General features: G+C 38.6%; 1 protein-coding gene across 1 annotated transcript in view; it reads left to right on the top strand.

Annotated features, from left to right (window-relative positions):
• The first annotated feature begins 1,701 nt into the window (after positions 1 to 1,701).
• Positions 1,702 to 19,519, top strand: part of hs6st3a (heparan sulfate 6-O-sulfotransferase 3a) — a 56,959-nt gene continuing 39,141 nt past the window's right edge. The window contains exon 1 of the mRNA XM_079841088.1: positions 1,702 to 2,671. Coding sequence (XP_079697214.1) covers positions 2,136 to 2,671 — 536 coding nt within the window. The 5' untranslated portion in view covers positions 1,702 to 2,135. The remainder of the gene's footprint in view (positions 2,672 to 19,519) is intronic.

Raw genomic sequence — 19,519 nt, forward strand, 5'->3', positions numbered from 1 at the left:
TAAGTGTTGTGAAAAGGAATGGCAACATTACAAAGTGGTAAATGCTTTACTGTCCCAACTTTTTTTTAAATGTGTTGCTGGTCTGAATGACAGGAAAGGATGCATATTTACAAATGACATGAAGTTGACCAGACAAAACATGAAATATTTTGTGTTCATATTGTCTGCAATGAAATACAAGTCAAAGTAAATTTAGAAATCACTTCTTTTTTTTTTTTTTTGCGTTTTCCATACTGTCCCAACTTTTTCTGATTTGGGGTTGTAATTTTCGCCGCTGGTCGCTTATTCAAAACACAGGCGTAGCTTGATGTGGAATCATGGGAGTTGTTGTCTTCAGCTCTACAGCCAGTAATCCAACGGGACTTGGGCAGAATTCATATTAATGGATGAGTTAATGTATTACAGATTTATTAACGTAACTATGAAGCAGGGTGGGGCTGAAAGCTGTTGGAGCGGAACGAGGCCACTGGAGCGAATGCTAAAGTGAGACAAGCGCGACCCAAGAGCAGTGGAGCTTTTATTATGCCGCAGACGACCCTTTCCGCTTGTTCCGGTCATGTGTATGTGGGATAACGCAGCGCTGGTTTATCACATTAGATACATTTGAAAGTGTTCAAAGTTATGTTATAATGCTACTCTGTGCGTTTGCAAAGCGGCGACTATGAAACACTTGTTGCACACTGCAGTAAGAGATCAATATTAGTCATGGTAAAACATGGTACTCACAGTAAATCAAGAAAACCAGATTTAAACAATAAGACTAAACGTGTTGAGCTATATAACAATGATTCGTTTTCTGTCGATGAATGTATACAAACAGTTGCTCACCTGTCTAATAAAACACAAAATATATTAAAGCGTCTTTGGTGTTTCCATGGTTCGGAAAATTAAATTATACATTTAAAATTAATTTGATTAAACTATTTGCCCCAAAAATTATTTTTGTACAGTAAGATAAAATAAGTATCTTATAAATGATACATCAGTGCTATCCCACAAAATGCTTTTTATAAAGGTTTATTTCTGATTACTTTGATGTAAATTGCTCCTTCTGTGGTCTCATTTCTCAAGATTTGTCTCATTTATTTTGGTATTGTGAATATACTTTTTTTGGTAAAATTCCTGAAATTTCTTTAAAATATGAAAATGTTATATTGGGTTATACACATTTTACACACACAGAGGATGTTTTTTATTTAATCAGTCTTATCTTATTTCTCGCCAAATATTTTGTACACAAATGTAAATATTGTAAGTGTAAGCATTTCTTTAATCTTTTTCTGGAAGAGTTAAAACTGTACATATTTGATTTATGACTCTTCCAATAAGAAAGTAAAAATGTGAATCTTTTTAAAAGGTATATTATTTTCTGGCATGTTGAATAACATTGTCATTCTGTGTTTCATGTTATAATTAATAATTTAAAAAAAGTAATAGACACTAACCAAAAAAATTTATAAAAACAAACAAACTGCTTTATAATTTTAGTTGCTTTTGAATTAAAAATCAGTCAGATAGACCCAATATGATAACATGTTCTCATCCAATGCACCCCCCCCCCCCCCCCCCCCCTCTCTCTCTCTCTCTCTCTCTCTCTCTCTCTCTCTCTCTCTCTCTCGACACGATGAGCAAGTTGCAACAGGAACTGAACTTCTCAAAGCTCATCTCGGAGGAACCCGCATCATCACTAAGCAGAGCAACAGTGCAAAACCTCAGAGCGACGGAACGGATATCTGGATGTGTTTTACGATGAGTCCGGATCTCATTTACACTGCCTAGCCTTACGTTATAATCTATCGGACGAGGACGGACACCATTAACGTCAAACATTGAGAAAATCGGCACTGCAAATGGATTTTCAAAGTCCCGCACTGTTATCAGGTAGTTTATGAAGCTGCTCGTAAAGCCTCAGTTCCATGTTTAGTAGTACAATGAGGAAACGCAAGGCTTGTTTTCCCTTTCTGAATTTTTACTGTCCAACTGACCTTTATGTAACTATGATCTAACTAAAGGCGCCGAGTGTTCTCGAGACGCTATTCTGTCCTGCGAGCATCATCCGTGTTAAGCACCTGGAGGACTCATTCAGCGGGTCCAGCATCACCAATGGCGTGATCCACCGGTTCATTGTCATTGCAATGGATGATAAATCCAACAAACTCCTTTTAGTCCCTGTTTTGACCGTTTTATTTGTCATGATAGGCTATCAGTACATCTGTCCAGCGGGTAGCACGTCCTGTCGGTTTGGGAATGGAGAGAGTTTTCCGTTCTCCAAATATCCCTCGGACGTCAACAGAGAGCCTCCGGATCCGGACGAGGACGGTTCGCTTAGATTCCAGTCCAAATTGAACTTCACGCGCGACGACCTCGAACGCCACGTGGATTTCGACATCAAGGGGAACGACGTGATCGTGTTCCTCCACATCCAAAAGACCGGAGGAACGACGTTCGGGAGACACTTGGTGCGGAACATCCATCTGGAACGCCCGTGCGACTGCCGCTCCGGCCAGAAGAAATGCACGTGCCACCGTCCCGGGAAAGCGGAGTCGTGGCTCTTCTCGCGCTTCTCCACGGGCTGGAGTTGCGGTTTGCACGCGGACTGGACCGAGCTCACGAACTGTGTCCCTGCTGTGATGAATAAAAAGCAAAAGAAAGATGCGCCGTTGAACAGGCGGTAAGTAACTCCTAATAAAAGTGAACAAGCGGAATAAAAGTTCATTTGGTGACACTTTCAAAATAACTTTCAACACCAGTTCACGTAGGGGGAGCTGAGCGGCGTGGAACACTTGTTTCAACATCTATAACTGCTTTTATTCGTGTAATAAACTTTAATAAACTAAGAATATTTACATATTTGTCTGCTACAAATTGAAATAGTTTAAAACCTATAGCTACTTAATTCTACAAACAGCGCTGGTGTCACACACTGGAGTGAGTTGTTACACCAATATAAAATAAACATTTCTTTAAAAAAATTATTTATTTGAGTAATCAAATGTAGGCTACTTGTATAAAATTGGTCACTTCAATCAAGAGAGTTAATGCCATAATAGTAATTTTACCCCTGTAACTCATTTCTCATTACTGGCTACTGGAAGTTGTTATAAAGTAGTGTTACATCAGCTTAGTGTGGAAGCTATGTGTTTGTGACAGATAATATTTCTTAATATTTTGTCAGCGCTTTGCAATATTTTTGCTAGTGTCATGAGTTTGGATTTTTCACTTTCCAAAAATGATACACATCTGTGAATATCAGCTTCTTGCTGTGCAATGGGCCATTCTGAGTCATGCCGTTTTGAATATGTGTGCAACTGAGTGTGAGACAGCTGTAAATGTGTTGCACAACTGCTTATGTCAAACTAAACTAAAAAGGAATGGAATGTCTACTGTGTGTTTTTTACTCCAATAAGATTTAAAGGGACAGTTCGGCCCAAAATGAAATTGCTGTTGCCATTGACTTAGAGAAGATTATGTTTTGATGTTTAGGTCATTTGGACTGTTCTTCAAAATCTCTTCTTTTGTGTTCCACATAAGTATGAAAGTCATACAAATAAATGATGAATTTGGGCGAACTGTTCCTTTTAAGACTTGATGGGTAGGGCCACTACACTTTTAGGTTGCCAGACCTATTACATGCCAATAAATCCAGTGGGCTGTGGGATACACACCTATTAATATGAATATTCCTTCTCATTACCCCACTCATCTCAGTTGGCCTTGCAGAGCTTCATCAAGCCTGATCGTCTTCTAAAGGGTCTCTCTCTTTACCACAGAACATAAATCGATACTCTCAGCTGAGCAAGTCAGAGGTGTCGATCCACTGCACAGGGCTTGTACACTCTTTCATTATAATGTTATTATGGCCAAGAATAGCCAAAGTACTGCATTACCAACTGTATGTGTTCTGTGGCACCCTGTTAAGATCTTGTTTCGAGTTGATTTAACTCAGTTTTCATTCGCTTCTTCGGCTAAAGAAATGTGCATGTAGAAATGCTGTTGCAAAGTGCAGAACGCAGAGGAACGCTATGTATTGCACTGCAGCTTCTCACTTTTCTGCATGCAACAATGGATGTGGTTTCAATTACACGATCGTGTTACGTTGAGAGGTCTACGGCAGACAATAGTGAAAAAAAATCCCATCTGCTGCCACGATTCAGAATATTAATCCCCTCCCCACACACTGAATCTCTCATCTTCTAAATCCTCCGTTCGTCCGCGATGCCTCGTCAAGCAGGCACTCCAGCATTCAAGCGGATAAAGGCAAAACGAGATGTGATAGACCAAACGAGATGGCTCTGAGATCCAACTTAAGGCACATTAATAGCTTTTTATTGGGTACTTTGTGAAGACAAGTGCATCTGAAATGCACTTCCCCTATAATTATGTACGATTGTGTTGGCATTTGAGATACCGTGTTGTAAGTAAAGATGCAGGACTGCGGAAAGCATGTTCATGTGTGCATTCATTGGAGAAGAGATGTGAGGATGGGCCCTTGTGTGTGTGTATATGCAAAAGACAGCATAAGGCAAGTTTGGAATTGGAGCACTACAGGCATTAAATTAGCAATGCATGAAGGAGTGCAGCATGTCCAATGTGCAGCAATAGAATAACAGTCCTTTATATGGACTGCTTGGTATTCTCACAATAGAAGCATGCTTTGCTGGCGTCTCCCATTAATCTAGCTGCTTCTGGGATATTTAGAAGTCTTGCTGCATTGTCAATTTGTGTTATTTATTTATTTCTTTTTATCAACTCCTTGAATATCCCCAATGAACCAGTGGGAAAACCACAATTGGCTGGCAGAGCGCTTTGACCAGAATTCAACAAAGAAAGGAACCTTAAGCATTAGTTAAGTAAGGGTACGTTTACACAACAATGATTGATTCAAAGTTTTTCCTTTGCATTTTTCGTGTACAGTTTTAAAACGATCCCTGTTCACACAGATCCGCGAAAACGATTAAAAACACATGTATAATGCATGCCAGGCCAGTAGTTGGCATTGTCACTTTGTAAAGAAACACTACCCACTAGGGCTGCACGATTTGGGGAAAACATCTAATTGCGATTATTCTGGTTAAAATTGCGATTGCGATTTATTATTATTATTTTTATTTTTACAAATGAAAAGTGTGTTTATATATTAATATGGCTAATAATTATTATTATGATTATTATTATTGCTAAATAAAAAGAAGAAATATTACTATTACAATAACATTTTCATTATTAAAAATTTAAAATAGCATTTAAGAATAAATATAACAGTATAATAATAATTATAATAATTATATTTTACAGAAAAAACGTATTTTACAAAAAAAATTATGGGTTACCTGTAGGGCTGAACGATATGGACAAAATTTCATATCTCGATTTTCATGCCAGATATCTCGATATCAATCCAATACGATATGACTATGTGTTCGGTGAAAACCAGAATCTGAATTAAAGTGTTTGATTTAAGCCTACATTTTAAAAATTTGTGTCAGAAAATGTATTGTTTTTAAGCCTTTCGCACGTACGATCACACAGGTGTAATCAGTCTAGGCTGGTCCCTGGAGCGTATGATCAAGTGCATCACATGATCAACTGCTAAATTCAAATGTTGAATTTAGCCAGAGACAGGCGCGCTCAGAGCTGTCATATATCACAACTTTTCATTGTTTTCAACCACATACTGTTTATTTTAGGTTTCAAACATATAAATTCACATAAGTACTAAAAAAACAATACATTTAGAGTTTGTAAAATACACACTGATGTCTATGGAAGAGGTAATAATAATCCTTTCGATTATAATTCGACACGTTTTAATTATATCAGATACACATTGTGTAAGTAACTTCAATGTTTACTCTATTCTATTCCCAGTTCACCAGCCACTTACTTTTAAGTATTTCGGGAGAAGTGGATGAATTCACGTGTTGTAAACATAGAGGTTGTAAATCCAACAGATCCGATTCTCTGAACTGCGTCTGCGGCACAAACTAACATGGCGGCGCCCATCACGCATACAGCTCAACTAACGCGATCGTTATAAAGGTGATTAAACAACAATATACTTCCACTTGCATGTATTTGACAATCGGAATATCAGATATTTCATGCCATAGCTAACACATTTGTGAATATTCTGAATAAAAAAGGAAAAAATGACATAAAAGCAGATCATCATTCATTCAGCGCTGTTGCTGCTGCGGTGTGTCACGTGACAAGCATTGACGCGTCACCATGGAAACGCCGCCCCCCCTCTCACAATATAGTTCCCACGTCCCTGGTAGTGTGTGCGCGCTGGCTTTAGCGGTGCATTCAAGGGCACTCGTAAAAATGATGTTTGTTGTGACTGCCAGAGTTGTCTGCAGGGCGAGCGCGGAGAGGGGAAATCTATATCGTCTATATCGTAGCTTTTTTCGATAGTAATATCTTGAAAGTTCATATCTAGATATAGATACGATAACGATATATCGTTCAGCCCTAGTTACCTGTTAGTATGCAGACAGCCTATGACTAAAAATCATTAGAAAGGTCTAAGGATTTATTGTAAAAAAATATGTATTGTTATAAAAATCTGTGCTTTTTGTCTGTGGTAACAATTTCTTAAAGTCTATGTCTTTAATACGAAATATGAGCCTCTTATGCATCCACTGGGGGGATTAAAGGTCCCATGGCATGGCATTTTTCTATTATTTTATAATGTTTCCTGAGGTGTACTTATATTGTTAGTATGATTTTTACATCATAAAATGTCATAATTTAGAAATAAAAGGCATTTTTTCAATACTGATGTTTGCCCTGTGGCTGAATGCCCTGTTTCAAGAGGCGTGTCTGCTGTGAGACTTCAGTAAAAACGCTCACTGTTGTGATTGGCTGACATCTTTGCATTTGAAATGAGCGGAGGGGGCGTGGTTTAACGAGGTCTACGAGGCACGAGCTGCTGCCAGAGAGACGGATGGACCTGAGTTCCCTTCACATCAGTTCTGTCAGTCTCAGTTCAGTGAACTGTTTTAGTTACTAGGATATACTTCAGGTTATTATTCTATTTCTAGTCGGAGGGGCTGTCACTCATGTCAGAAAGTTAGTAACTGTAGTAAATTATGGATCAGCACTGACTGGAGACGTGAACCGTTTAGAACGATTCAGTCCGATTTGGTGAACTGATTCGGTTCACTAAAAAGAAACGGTTCAAAAGAAAGATCGTTCCGGACATCACTAATGTACCAGAGACGGAGCTCAGCGATTGCTAACAAAGTTATTTATAGTTACTACTGAGTCATGAGAGCGCTGTCAGTCAGCGCGAGTTTATTGTGTTTGTATCTGAGAGTTCTGAATAAACACAAGTCCCAGTCACACCGAGTCCGTCTTCATCATTATTACCAACTTTGTAACACATGCAAAGTACCATTACAGCTGTCGAGATGAACGAGTTACGAGTAAGTGTTGATAATAGCATTATTTTTTAGATATGTTCCTATCATATGAAAAGCGTCAGTGACGCGCATTGAGTACACAGCGCAAACAAAGACACAACAGCACTAATCGAATGTAATCCAGTTTATTGTGGGGATAGCTGGCTAGCCCGGAAATGCTCACGCTTACCCCCCTTCTGCTTAATCTCACGCCGCGTTTGGTGCCTCCTCTGTGGGCCAGATGCAGTACTGGGGGTCGGGGATGTTGAAAGGCGACCGGCCAGTGCAGCCCGAGCTTCGGCGTGCGTGAGGTTTATCTCTAAAGATGTGACTCTGCTGATGTTGAGCAGAAACGACTGTATGCACATTTTAGAACAGATAGACGCGACGAGGACGTACAAAAACACTGACTCACAAGATAGAAAACACGAAAACACCGCTGTCGGGAGAGAGAGAAGCCGCTGGGTGTGCACAAATAATAAATAATTAGCTACACATCAGAAATCACTGATCACAGATCAGAAGGAACTGAAAAAAGTTGGAAATGGAAATGAAAAATGTTTTCATTTGTACATCCAGACACTGAGAAACTGCCAGCGTTCACTCGTTCACTCGTTCACAAGCAATGATCTCTCGAGCGCTTGCATGGGCGTGCCAGATTCTCTGGGCGGAGAAAAGGGAGGTAACCGTTCCTGCTTGGACGTCAAACCAGGAGACTTCAGGATTGGCTAGCCTTGTCATTTTCTCAAAGGCAGAGAAAGACAGCCAGAACTCGGTTTTACACCGATCAACATTTCTATCCACTTGGGGACAATATTCAGGCTAGGGGAACTCATATTAATGTTGAAATGTTGAAAACCCTCATAAAATGAAAATTTCATGCCATGGGACCTTTAAAATTCCTGCACATTGAAGAAAAACATGGATTGTCATACAAATTTATTTAGAAGTATTATTTTTCTTATTTTCTACCCAAAAGTTTAATTCATACTGGAGGCCAGAGGGCGCCCTCGAGCAGAAACTCCACATTTTCCTCTGAGAAGTAATCATTTCAGGAAATCCCTATGGGAAATCCCTAATGTGAAGCTCAGGCTGTAGGCTGAATAAAACGAAGAATGAAACGCTTTGACTGATTAAACATGAAGATAATACTTCTGCGACAAGATATGGTGTATTGAGACCTTCAAGCCTTCTCGGGTATTTTCATAATAATAAAGTATTCAGTGCTGATTGACATTCTGTGATAAGAAGCCACATTAGTTGCAACCGAAGTAGTCCAATGGCCAGTCAAAAGTAGCCCAAAAATGGCCCAATGCGACTTTCTCCATTGGGGGTGTTTGGTGCACCAAAATCGTTAGCCTAGAAATCTAGACGCACCCTAGCGGCAGCAAATTTAATTTGCAGCAAGGGTCGTCTTGCAACTCTCCATAGACTTGAAAAACCAAACTCTAGTCAGGCCAATCACAGCGTGTATAGAGTCGGTGGGCGGGCTTAACATAATGACGGCAGAGTTCATGATGGTTCCACGTGAAATCCCTGCTACTTCCCTGCTAACAAAGAACGATACGGCACTGAAGTCATTCTTAAAAAAGGAAGATGTGTTCTGAATTTTTCCAACTGGATACAGCAAAGTTTAATCTATCAACTAGCTCCGCTGGTGAGAAAACGCATGGGACTCAGCCACAACCTGCTTGTGATTGTTGTCCCCACTGATAGTGCTCTGGTTGGTTGTAGCGCTATCCTATTGCATGCAGAGAGAATTTGAAAGACAACTGTTTATCCCGCCCCTCAGATTGAGCCCTGCGTGTTCCCAGACCCAACATCTTGATGTGAGTCTGGCTTGTCAGGCTACAAAATCGTACTTACGAGGGTGGAAATCTACTCATAGAAAATATTTTTACCCATGGAATCAACTTAAAAGTAGCCCAATTGGCAAACCTGCCATTGGAAAAAGCTTAACGGCTAACTTGGATCACGTTAGGCACCTCATCTTTTCATATAATGGCAGTGATGTCAGTGGTCAGCGTTCAGAGTTCTATGACAGTCAGTTACAGTGTACGTTACACACAGTTTGTTGTGGATTGGCGCTTTCGTCTTGTGAATAATGTTTTATATTTGGTGTTATATTGCTAGTAAACACAGTAGTACTGCTATGTTTATGGTCTGTGCTTTACCTTACTTTAATCCTCTTGGTCCCATGTGAGACATATGGCTGAAATGTCTCTGTTAGCTGCAGATTACTGGACACTACAGTGCGCTTAAAACCACATTTAAGATTAGATATGAATCTGTTAATTTAATAGCTTAATTGGGCATACATAGCAATGATACTAGTCATTAAAAATGTAATTGTAATTTAATTTTTGAAATCTGGAAGCCACAGAAAGAATACATTTATTTTATATAAATCTTTATATTTTGTTGACCTTCATTTATTAAAAAGTGTTACCATTATTAGGCATACACAGCAGTCATAAATCATACCAGTTCAAGTCTTATTGTTATTCTTTTGTTGAAACCTGGAAGCCATAGAGAGAACACATCATTATTAAATTTTTTTCATATGGACGTAGTGTCCGTGACATCACCAATAGGATTCTGAAGAGCAGTTTTAAAGTTGCTGTTGCCATCGTGGCAGAACCAAGGAGCAACCTCCCGCAGTTTCTCTTGAAGCCAATACGGAAGTGACTTAAACTGCAATTCATCGACTGGCCACTAGAGACAGGCTCCAGAAGGGAGCAGAATCTCATTGAGCCCCATGTTAAAATGCCCAACTTTACAGCAGAAAAAAACATGTTTACAGCCTGGTACAAATTGTGGTTTTGGTCTATACAGTTAATTTTGCCCTTAATGACAACTGTGAGGGGGGTGACATTTTTGTTATAACTTATTCGTTTACATTATATAAAGCCTTAAAGTTTTGCATAATTAAGGGAGTGGCCACTTTGAGTGACAGGTGGATAGTAGTGTTGTCACGATACTGGAATTTCTAACTTCGATACGATACCTAAAAAAGTATCGATATTCGATACCATTTTCGATACCACGGGGAAAAAATAATCTTCATTATAAAAAATGAAATACAGATGAATCCATTAGAGTTTCACAAGTTAATCAGTCAAGAGCAGTAAGTGATCGTTTGTCTTTTTGTAGTTTGAATAATAAATAACTGCTGTCCCTTTAAGACCCGACGCACGCATGGATCCCAAACACTCCTGTTACACATTCTTCCTGAACTGTTTACGATTGTGTTTATGTTGTTAATACTCACCAAGATGGACATTGAGAAATTTTTTGAGTGTATTTGACCATTAATAAGCTGGAAAAAGGAGTTAATTTTTGCCCTTGTATGTCAGAGCGGCTTTATTACGGTATGTGTGTGTGCGCTTCAGATGCGAAATTCAGACCCGTCGAGCCAACACTAACACGCAGTCATAAGGAAAAATCCAGAAGAACACGCGTTCGCCGTGTTTAGAGGGTTAACCGGACTGAATGAGAGGAGGTGGGTGCGTGTCAACTCGCTGGCGGTCGGAGAGGAGAGCGCGGCTGGTATCGATACTGTAGAAAAGGAATATCGTATCGTTTCAGATATTTCAGTACCGATACACATTTTTGACAACAATAGTGGATAGCCATTTATCTGCTGTCTGTTAGTCATCGTGTATCCTCAGCTCCGCCCACGTCCCGCCTCTTTGCCCATTTTCTGTTATCCAGGAGCAAAAAATTTTTTATCATTTTTTTTGCTGATCATTTTCTAGTCATGCCTGTTTAAGGGTTAAAAAATAAATACATATAGTTCCCTAGGAAAGTATTGCTTAGTGTAAAACATGAAGATTAGCGAACAGGCTGTTGATTCATGAAATGATAAGCTATTTCCTCCACTGATATCCATACATTTTTTTTTTTTTTTTAAATGCCTCTTGTCTTCCCTGCATACAAGCCAGAGCGTTAGCTTTAGCCGTCACGCTTTTTTGGCTAAAGGTTGCAGGATTTCCTTCCAGTGGCTTTGACATAATACCCATGTAGTCCAAACCGGCCGTTCGCTGTAGGCTTTGAAAGGGAACTTCTGTTAAATAAAATATCTCGCTTGGCATTGAACTTTGAGCTTTATAATTTTACAGGTATTATTTATGCTCTAACAGCAACATTACACACTAACTAAAGTTTGAAAAATGGGATCATGAAGAACAGGACCTTTAAACAAACACATTTTTTTTATTCTAATAAAAAATTGTTAATTAACATTTGGATGTGGGTAAGTTTGATCAAAAAACAAAAAGCTGTGAAAATAAAAGACTTTTATTATTGTATTTATTGTAGATCGAGTCCATTAACACCCCCAAAGCTTGCACAGTCATGTACCTCTTTGTGGGTTTGATATTTCATTCAGTAACCTTGGACAGTTTTGATTTTATGCTGTTGAATGTTTAGTGATTACGTTAGCTTACTTGTGCGTAAACAACTTCTGTCCGCTCCTTCTGGTTTATGCAGACCTTGAGGCGTGAGGGGGGCATCGCCGGATTATCCTGTCTAGTGCGTAGGCTTTATAGCATTAATATTAGGCTACAATAGCATCATATTAGTTTAAGGCACATTATCCCAAATGTTTCCAAGAATGTTTAATCACGGATCGTGTCCGTGGTCCGCCTATCAATGACATCATATCCGTGTTACCCTCGATTTTTTTATTTAGTAGAAACCATGGAAACACCAAAGACTCTTTAAAGATGCTGTATGTAAGTTTTTCACTTTACTAAAGCATAAGAATACCATGATATGCTGGAAGATATGTAGGAAATGCTAAATTCACCTTCTTGTTTCTCAGAAAAACAATGCTTCAGCCAGTTATTCTGCGTTGAAATGTGTGTTCCGTGTCGGAATGTCTGTTTTTGTTTAGGCCAGTTTACCCAATAGTATTTCGACACCACAGGTTGCCAGTTGACGGAAAGCACATTGTATTGCAGCCATGGAAGCCAGCAAACAAACCAGGTCAGAGATCACAGATTCTACCCGACCTATAAAGCCTCGGCATCCATCTAAAAATCTCTATAAACGAGAGCATATTAAAATGCGGATAAATCAACTCATCAACTTACAGTGTGGCTTTCATTGTCAATTGCGCTCGCTCTTGTTGCGTCCTCAAAGCTGGCAACCCGCGTGAGCGTCGATTCTGAGGAGGAGGGGGCGGGGAAACAACACTCTCCAATACCCATTTCAACCACTGGCTTTCAATCCTGCATAGCGCACCTTTAAGGTATTATGTGTTTTATAATAAAATGTGGCATAATAAAAGCTCATCGAACTTAAGGCGTCTTCAAGCTACGCCTTTGTTTTGCATAAGCGACCTCTAATGGTGAAAAATTACATATTGTAGCTTTAAGGACAGTCTGTTTCACAAAGTCACATTTTGATTGGCCCATTTGATGTATGAACTTCCTGCGCCACGAATGCTGCTCTACTGAGCTCTGGATATCGATGAGTCGAATTTGGAATATGTTAGCATTTTCATCTAATATTATTCAGTGCTATGCCATCTGTATTTGCTCAGTAGCTTTTAGTTTAATGGTCCAACAAATATGCGAATAGGCCACATTTGTTTTTCTAGCTGGGGATACTTTGTGTTTTATCATCGCCCCCTTTTGTTACATCATGGGAAGTGTAGGAGCCAAATGTAATGATTGTTCAACAACTAGATGGCGGTGTACACCAGTGGTGTAGGTGTGGCCACCTGTTAATATCACAAGATATTTAAACTTCCCGTGGGTTGTATCAGGAAGGGACAAATGGTGGGAACATATGGTTCTTACTTACCATATAGATCCACTGCTTTTAAACTTTAAAAGATATACATTTCATTAATTGGACGACAAAGCATTTTGAAACAGATATCGCTGTGTGGACATTGCTACCATAAATCCCGCAGCAGATCTAGGCAAGTGGAGCTGGGGGAGGTGGAAGGTTTCTGAGGAAGAGTGAAAACCGAACCAGACTATTTAAATGTTGAGCAAGCAATCTCATTGGCTGCTGAATCAGCAGAGGCAGAGTTTCATGACTGAATATGTACCACCATCTCTCTCTCTCTCTCTCTCTCTCTCTCTCTCTCTCTCTGTCTGTCTACCCCTTCCATTTGTGGAGCTAAATCCCGTTCTACATATCAAACTTGTGTTTAAGCCCCTGTTGCCATCAGACACTAATCAGAGAGGCAGCCATAGCTTCCAGCAAGGTATTCTTGAGACGCTTGTAATCTTCCGATTCCTTCAGAAAGATTAGTGCAAGCGAGAGTGGCAATCTCATCATCTGAGTGAGAGATTACCATCCAGATTTATGCAAAGTCTCTTTCTTAATACCAGTGTGTCCTCCCGCTGCTCTGGGGATCGGTGCCATCAGCTCCCGTGGTTCTATTCTTAATGTGTTTTTTATATCATGTCCTTTCATTCCTTGAGGATTCAGGGAGAGTATGGAGGTTTACAATGAAAATCAGGCTGAGATGATACCCATCACTTGCCCCAGCACTTCGATGTGCAACATGTGCAATAAAATGTTGTTGCGCAAGAGTGAAAAGCACATTTATTTCAACAGTTCTCACTCAGTAATATTTCCTTTAATAATACAACTTTTTCTCTGACATTTCTTTCAACATTTCTTATGAGATATATACCGTTCAAGAAATTTGAGGTGGTAATATTTTTTCATTTAAAAAAGTCTCACACGCTCACCAAGGCTGCATTTATTTGATCAAAAATACAGTAAATATTGTAAAATATAATTACAATTGAAATGATCTGTTTTCTATTTGAATATATTTACAAATGTAATTTATTCCTGTGATGGACAAAATCTTAATTTTCAGTATCATTCCTCCAGTCTTCAGAGTAACATCATCATTCAGAAATCATTCTGATATGCTGATTTGATGCTCAAGAAATATATTTATTTGATGATACATGATACATTAAGATAAAAATTATACTTTGATCAATAGAGAAAAAAAATATTTTGTAACATTGCAAATGTCTTTACATTCACTTTTTTAACTATTTAATCATTATTAAGTCTGCTGAATAAAAGTATTATTCTTACTCACCCCAAAATTTGGTCTTAGATGAGAATTAGTACAGTTTGAGTTTTATTGAAATCTCTGGCTTTGCAGATTTTCTTGGCTCATCTGACATATTTTGAGACCCTGTTGAAATCTCAAATTCACATATTACAGAGATCTCACTGATTCAGCTATCCTCATAATTAGTGATGTCACGATACCAAAATTCCAGTAGTCGGTACCAATACCATTAAAATTTGACGGTACTCTGTACCAATTTCGGTACCACAGCTAAATGTGTTTTTATTTTTTTATTTAACTGTTGAAAAAATAATTAAATGTTTTAAGTTTATTATTTATGATGATAATCATTATAAGTAAATAAAACAAACATTTAAAGGCTGTATGCTGTTTAAAAGTAAATATTGTTTATAGAAAAATATCAAGTGAAAAATAATCAACCATCTAGGCATAATTATTATTATTATTATCTACTGTAGGCTACAACAGTAGCCTAATATATTGGGCATAAAACTCAAGCCGCACCCCCAAACCACCCAACACGCCACTGCTTGTGGCAATAAAAGATTGACCCAGTGGCACAGTGTACCTTTACCTCTTAAATGCATACCTCGGTTTTTCAGTGACCTGGGACGTAATTCACTACCCTCCTCCTCATTCGTTTTTTAAAGTTAAACATCAACGTTCTTCGTATTCTTCAATCAATTCATTATAAAAAATATAACAAGAAACTAATTATAGCTTTCCCTGAGTTGTATAGGGTCGCTATAGAGTTGGGTATCGTTTGGGTTTTTTTCGATACCGGTGCCAAACCGATACTTTTAAAACGGTACCGGTGCCTAAACGGTGCCTGAACCGATACTTAAAAAAAAAAAAGAGCCACAAAACGAGGTGGATGAGATTAAAGATTGGCTTTTTATTGATTTTTTATTATTATTATTTAAATTGAACAATTTATTACAAGTTTAAAGTATACTTAAATATATAAATAAATACAAAACACAATTTACTTAACAAATTCACAGTTAAACTAAAGCCACCTAACCCAACTACAACAGGCCTAATTTAACTCTAAATAACGGTTACAGTCATAACAGCAGTAGTTTGTATTCTTGGTCTGCTACAAACCAGTTTCAAGCTTCAGCTTTATTTTGCAGAAATATGACCATATTCTCTGGCTAAATATTTTAGAACGCATCGCCTTATTGTTTCCATGGCGACGCGTCATGCTTCTCACATGACACAGCTGCTGCAATAGCGCTGTATGACAGCCCAGCTGCATGGGGTTTATTTCGTTTTTTCTTTTTTTTTATTCAAAATATTCACAAACCTGCTAACTATGTCATACTATCAGATATTCTGTTTTTCAAATATGTGTGACTGAATGTGTTAGTTGATCTATACTGCGCGATGGGTGGCGCCATGTTTGCGCCTCAGAGAATCGGATCTGTCGGATTTACATCATGTAAATTCATTCACGTATCACGAAATACATGAAAGTAGGTGACCGGCGAACTGGGAGAAGAATAGATTAAACTATATAGTTACTATAATGTGTATCTGATATGAATAAAAAACGTAGTCAAGTTATAACTGTTTGAAAGGATTATTTTTGCCGCTTCCATAGACATCAGTGTGTGTTTTTTGCTAGTACTTATGAGCATTTAAATGTCTGAAACCTAAAACCTTATGTGGTTGAAAACACTGAATTGTTGTGATATGTGACGAGCGCTGAGCGTGTCTGTCTCTGGCCAAAGCGCGAAAGCACGTTTAAAATTAAGTGGCACCTGAAGGGTCAAGGGTCAAGCCAAACATCACTTGTCTCTTCATCAGACACATATCCTTCAAGAATGATTTTATGATCTAATATCAAAATAAGAATGAATGATAATCAATTTATAACCATTTCCTACATTTACTAAATCAATTCACATATAACCTCTTTATATTTAATCCTCTCTGTATTCAATGAGTGATTTTGATGATTGAAGTGTTTTTGCTGTGCTTTTGAATTCCTATTGTTGAGGTGCTGCTCTGATGTCTGTGTCAAGACGTGCTGGCAGGCAGATGCCCTTGGTGTAGTAATAACACTCCAGGGAGTCAAACGAGATCAGCATGTGTTAACTATATGTCTTCCTGAGGTGACCCCCCCCCCGGGGTCATCCCTGTAACATCTGTGGGATTCTTTGGGGACTCAGGGAAAAATGTACCTCTTTGATATATCTTCTTTCTTTATAGAATAGAATAAAGTCACTTCTGAAGTAGAGTTAGTATCAGCATGTTTTGAAGAAGGACTTGGTTGATAGTTAGTTAAGATGTCCCGACCTTGATGGAAACTGGTATTCTCTGGAGTATTGTGTGTGTGCGTTGTATGATTTGTGCAGATTCAGTATTGGATATGGGCCTTCCTGCAGGCGATGCCAGACCTTTAGACGCTTTTCTGTGACCTCCGAGGTCACTGGAGATTAATCTGGGCCTGGGCGACATCAAGTCTACGCATTTTTAGAGATATATGATCCTATCTGTCTACGTGTGGAAAGTTGCTTACGTTGCATGTTGTTAGAACCAATCAGAATCATTCCACATGGCAGTAATGACGTGTCTAGACCTTGAAAACAGTATAACTGTTCAGAAAATTGTATGTACGTTAGACGGAGGCGGGGAGACTGTTAGAGGGAGCGCGGCCTACGAACTCCTCTTGAAGCTGGCTTCTGCTGATGAAACTGCAAACTATTCTTCAGTAAATTTTCTTTAATTAATCTGACTCCTGACTCCTGGTCTTCATTTTTCACTACTGGTCCTGGGTCCTAAGCTGTTACCCCAACACACCGAAATCTGCGTTCAGATTTGGTCCGGTACATACCGGTTTTATAGGTACCGATGCCATATTGGCACCGGTTTTGGTACCCAACCCTACTAATGACCAGAGGTGTTGAACAGTGTGAGTATTTTTTCTGCACAAAATAAGTGCAATTCACCTTTATTTCACAAGGTGGCAATCTGATGCACAATGATGAAGTGATGTTTCACTCATAGTTACAAAAAACAAGACAGAAAACAAAAGAATAGTAAGTATCATCAGCAAAACTTGAAATGGCTCAGTGATTTATGCAGAGCAAGTACTGAACGCAATAAAACATTAGTATCACTGTCACTTGATGGTGGATCTGGTGAGGAAGCTATCAGCGATCAAAATATTGATTTTGAAGACGTTGAAAATGAAATGAGCTCTGACGAGGACAGTAATGATGGTATAAAACATCTGCTCAAACCGAACCCTTCCAAGCTTCAAAAAGTAACAAAATATGCTTCTGTAATTGTTACTCTAATATCAGGAGTGTTTTATATTATCGCGACAGGTAGAGATCAATAATGATTGGCAAAAGATTGATGGGTTGAAGATTAAGATTTAAGGGTTAAACACTTCAAGGGTGCATTTCCTAAAAGCATTGTTAGGCAACTATACTCGCAAGTTCCGTTGAATTGTGTTGGTAACGACGGAACTTGCAACCATAGTTGGCTTCGGGAAATGCACCCTAGGACGGCTCATATATTGTAAACTTTAAAACACTGTGATGTGGCCACCAATCAACTTAAGAGCCGATGCAGAGATATGAGATATGCAGAGAGTGCAGTACATAGAGCTTATTGCCAGAGGTGTGTTGAATCTGGTCCAAGAGCCTTTGGGGTTTGGTGCTGGAGCTCTTAAATGCTATCTAGTTTCAGAGTCTTTGGGTATGCAAAGTCAGGAGCAGATTTCTGCATGGACACACTGCTCACACACATACACTCACACAACACCTCTCTCACTCTCCTTTGTTAAATTCTCCTTTTACTCCATTTCCAGTCTTGCATCCCCTGGGGTTTCCAGCATCTTCCAAAAATAGACTGCACTCAGGTCTGGGATCAGCAATGAGGCACGGTGTATGGGCTGCAGTGAAACTGATATGTGTGTACTACCTAGGTACAGAACCTAGGTGTCTCTCTCTCTCTCTCTCTCTCTCTCTCTCTCTCTCTCTCAAACACACACGCGCACACACACACACACACACACACACACACACACACACACACACACACACACACACACACACACACACACACACACACACACACACACACACACACACACACACACACACACACACACACACACACACACACACACACACACACACACACACACACACACACACACACACACACACACACACACACACAGCTGGCTAGTTTTGCTTTAAATTGTGGCCTCTTTTCCACTAAAAAACTATTGCCTCTCTGCCACACTACCATATAAATAAATAAATACACAATAACTTTATTACTTTATGTTTATCGTATCTAAACATTTTTAAAACAAGATAAATTAACTCAAGATGGTAATGCTAATTTTCACCAAAAGTTAGAACTTAAATTCAATTTATGTACAAAAATTGAGAAAATGTTAAGAAAAAAATGGCCCCACTCTATATTAAGTCTCTTTAACTACTAATTACTAATTAATTAGTTAGACTTACTTAAAAAAAGCATGCTAACCGATTGCCTTAAATAAAACAAGTGAAATAGGAATAGTATGTTGTGCTAACAAATGCTTAGTTAGTATAGTTCATTTACACAAGAGTTCCGGTAACTGAAAAATAACTGTAGAGAGTACTTGATCTTTGACTTTAGATTTACTCTTGACTTAGTGTAGCTACAATTGTTGTTACCACTGTTGTGTGTTTTTTTTTTTTGCTTGACAAAATGGCACTCAAACCAATCAATTAATCTTAACTCTGGCTTTCTGAGTAAGCAAGGAATAGTATGTGAGTTTTACAATTAAGTTAAGACATTAAGTAAAGTTAACTAAAAAGTGTTAGTTAGAATCACTGTTGGATTTTACAGTGTACTAAGATGTAAATTAATATTTTGATACAAAGTACTTATCGTTTACGTACATGCTTTTACATTGTACTTATTAATTACACTGCTAATTAATTTCTGTAATGAATTATTAATTAAAAATCAATTTATGTGATTTTGCACCACAAGTATGTCTTTTCTAAGATCTGACTTT

This window comes from Gobio gobio, assembly GCF_949357685.1.
Source record: "Gobio gobio genome assembly, chromosome: 17".
Lineage (NCBI taxonomy): Eukaryota > Metazoa > Chordata > Actinopteri > Cypriniformes > Gobionidae > Gobio > Gobio gobio.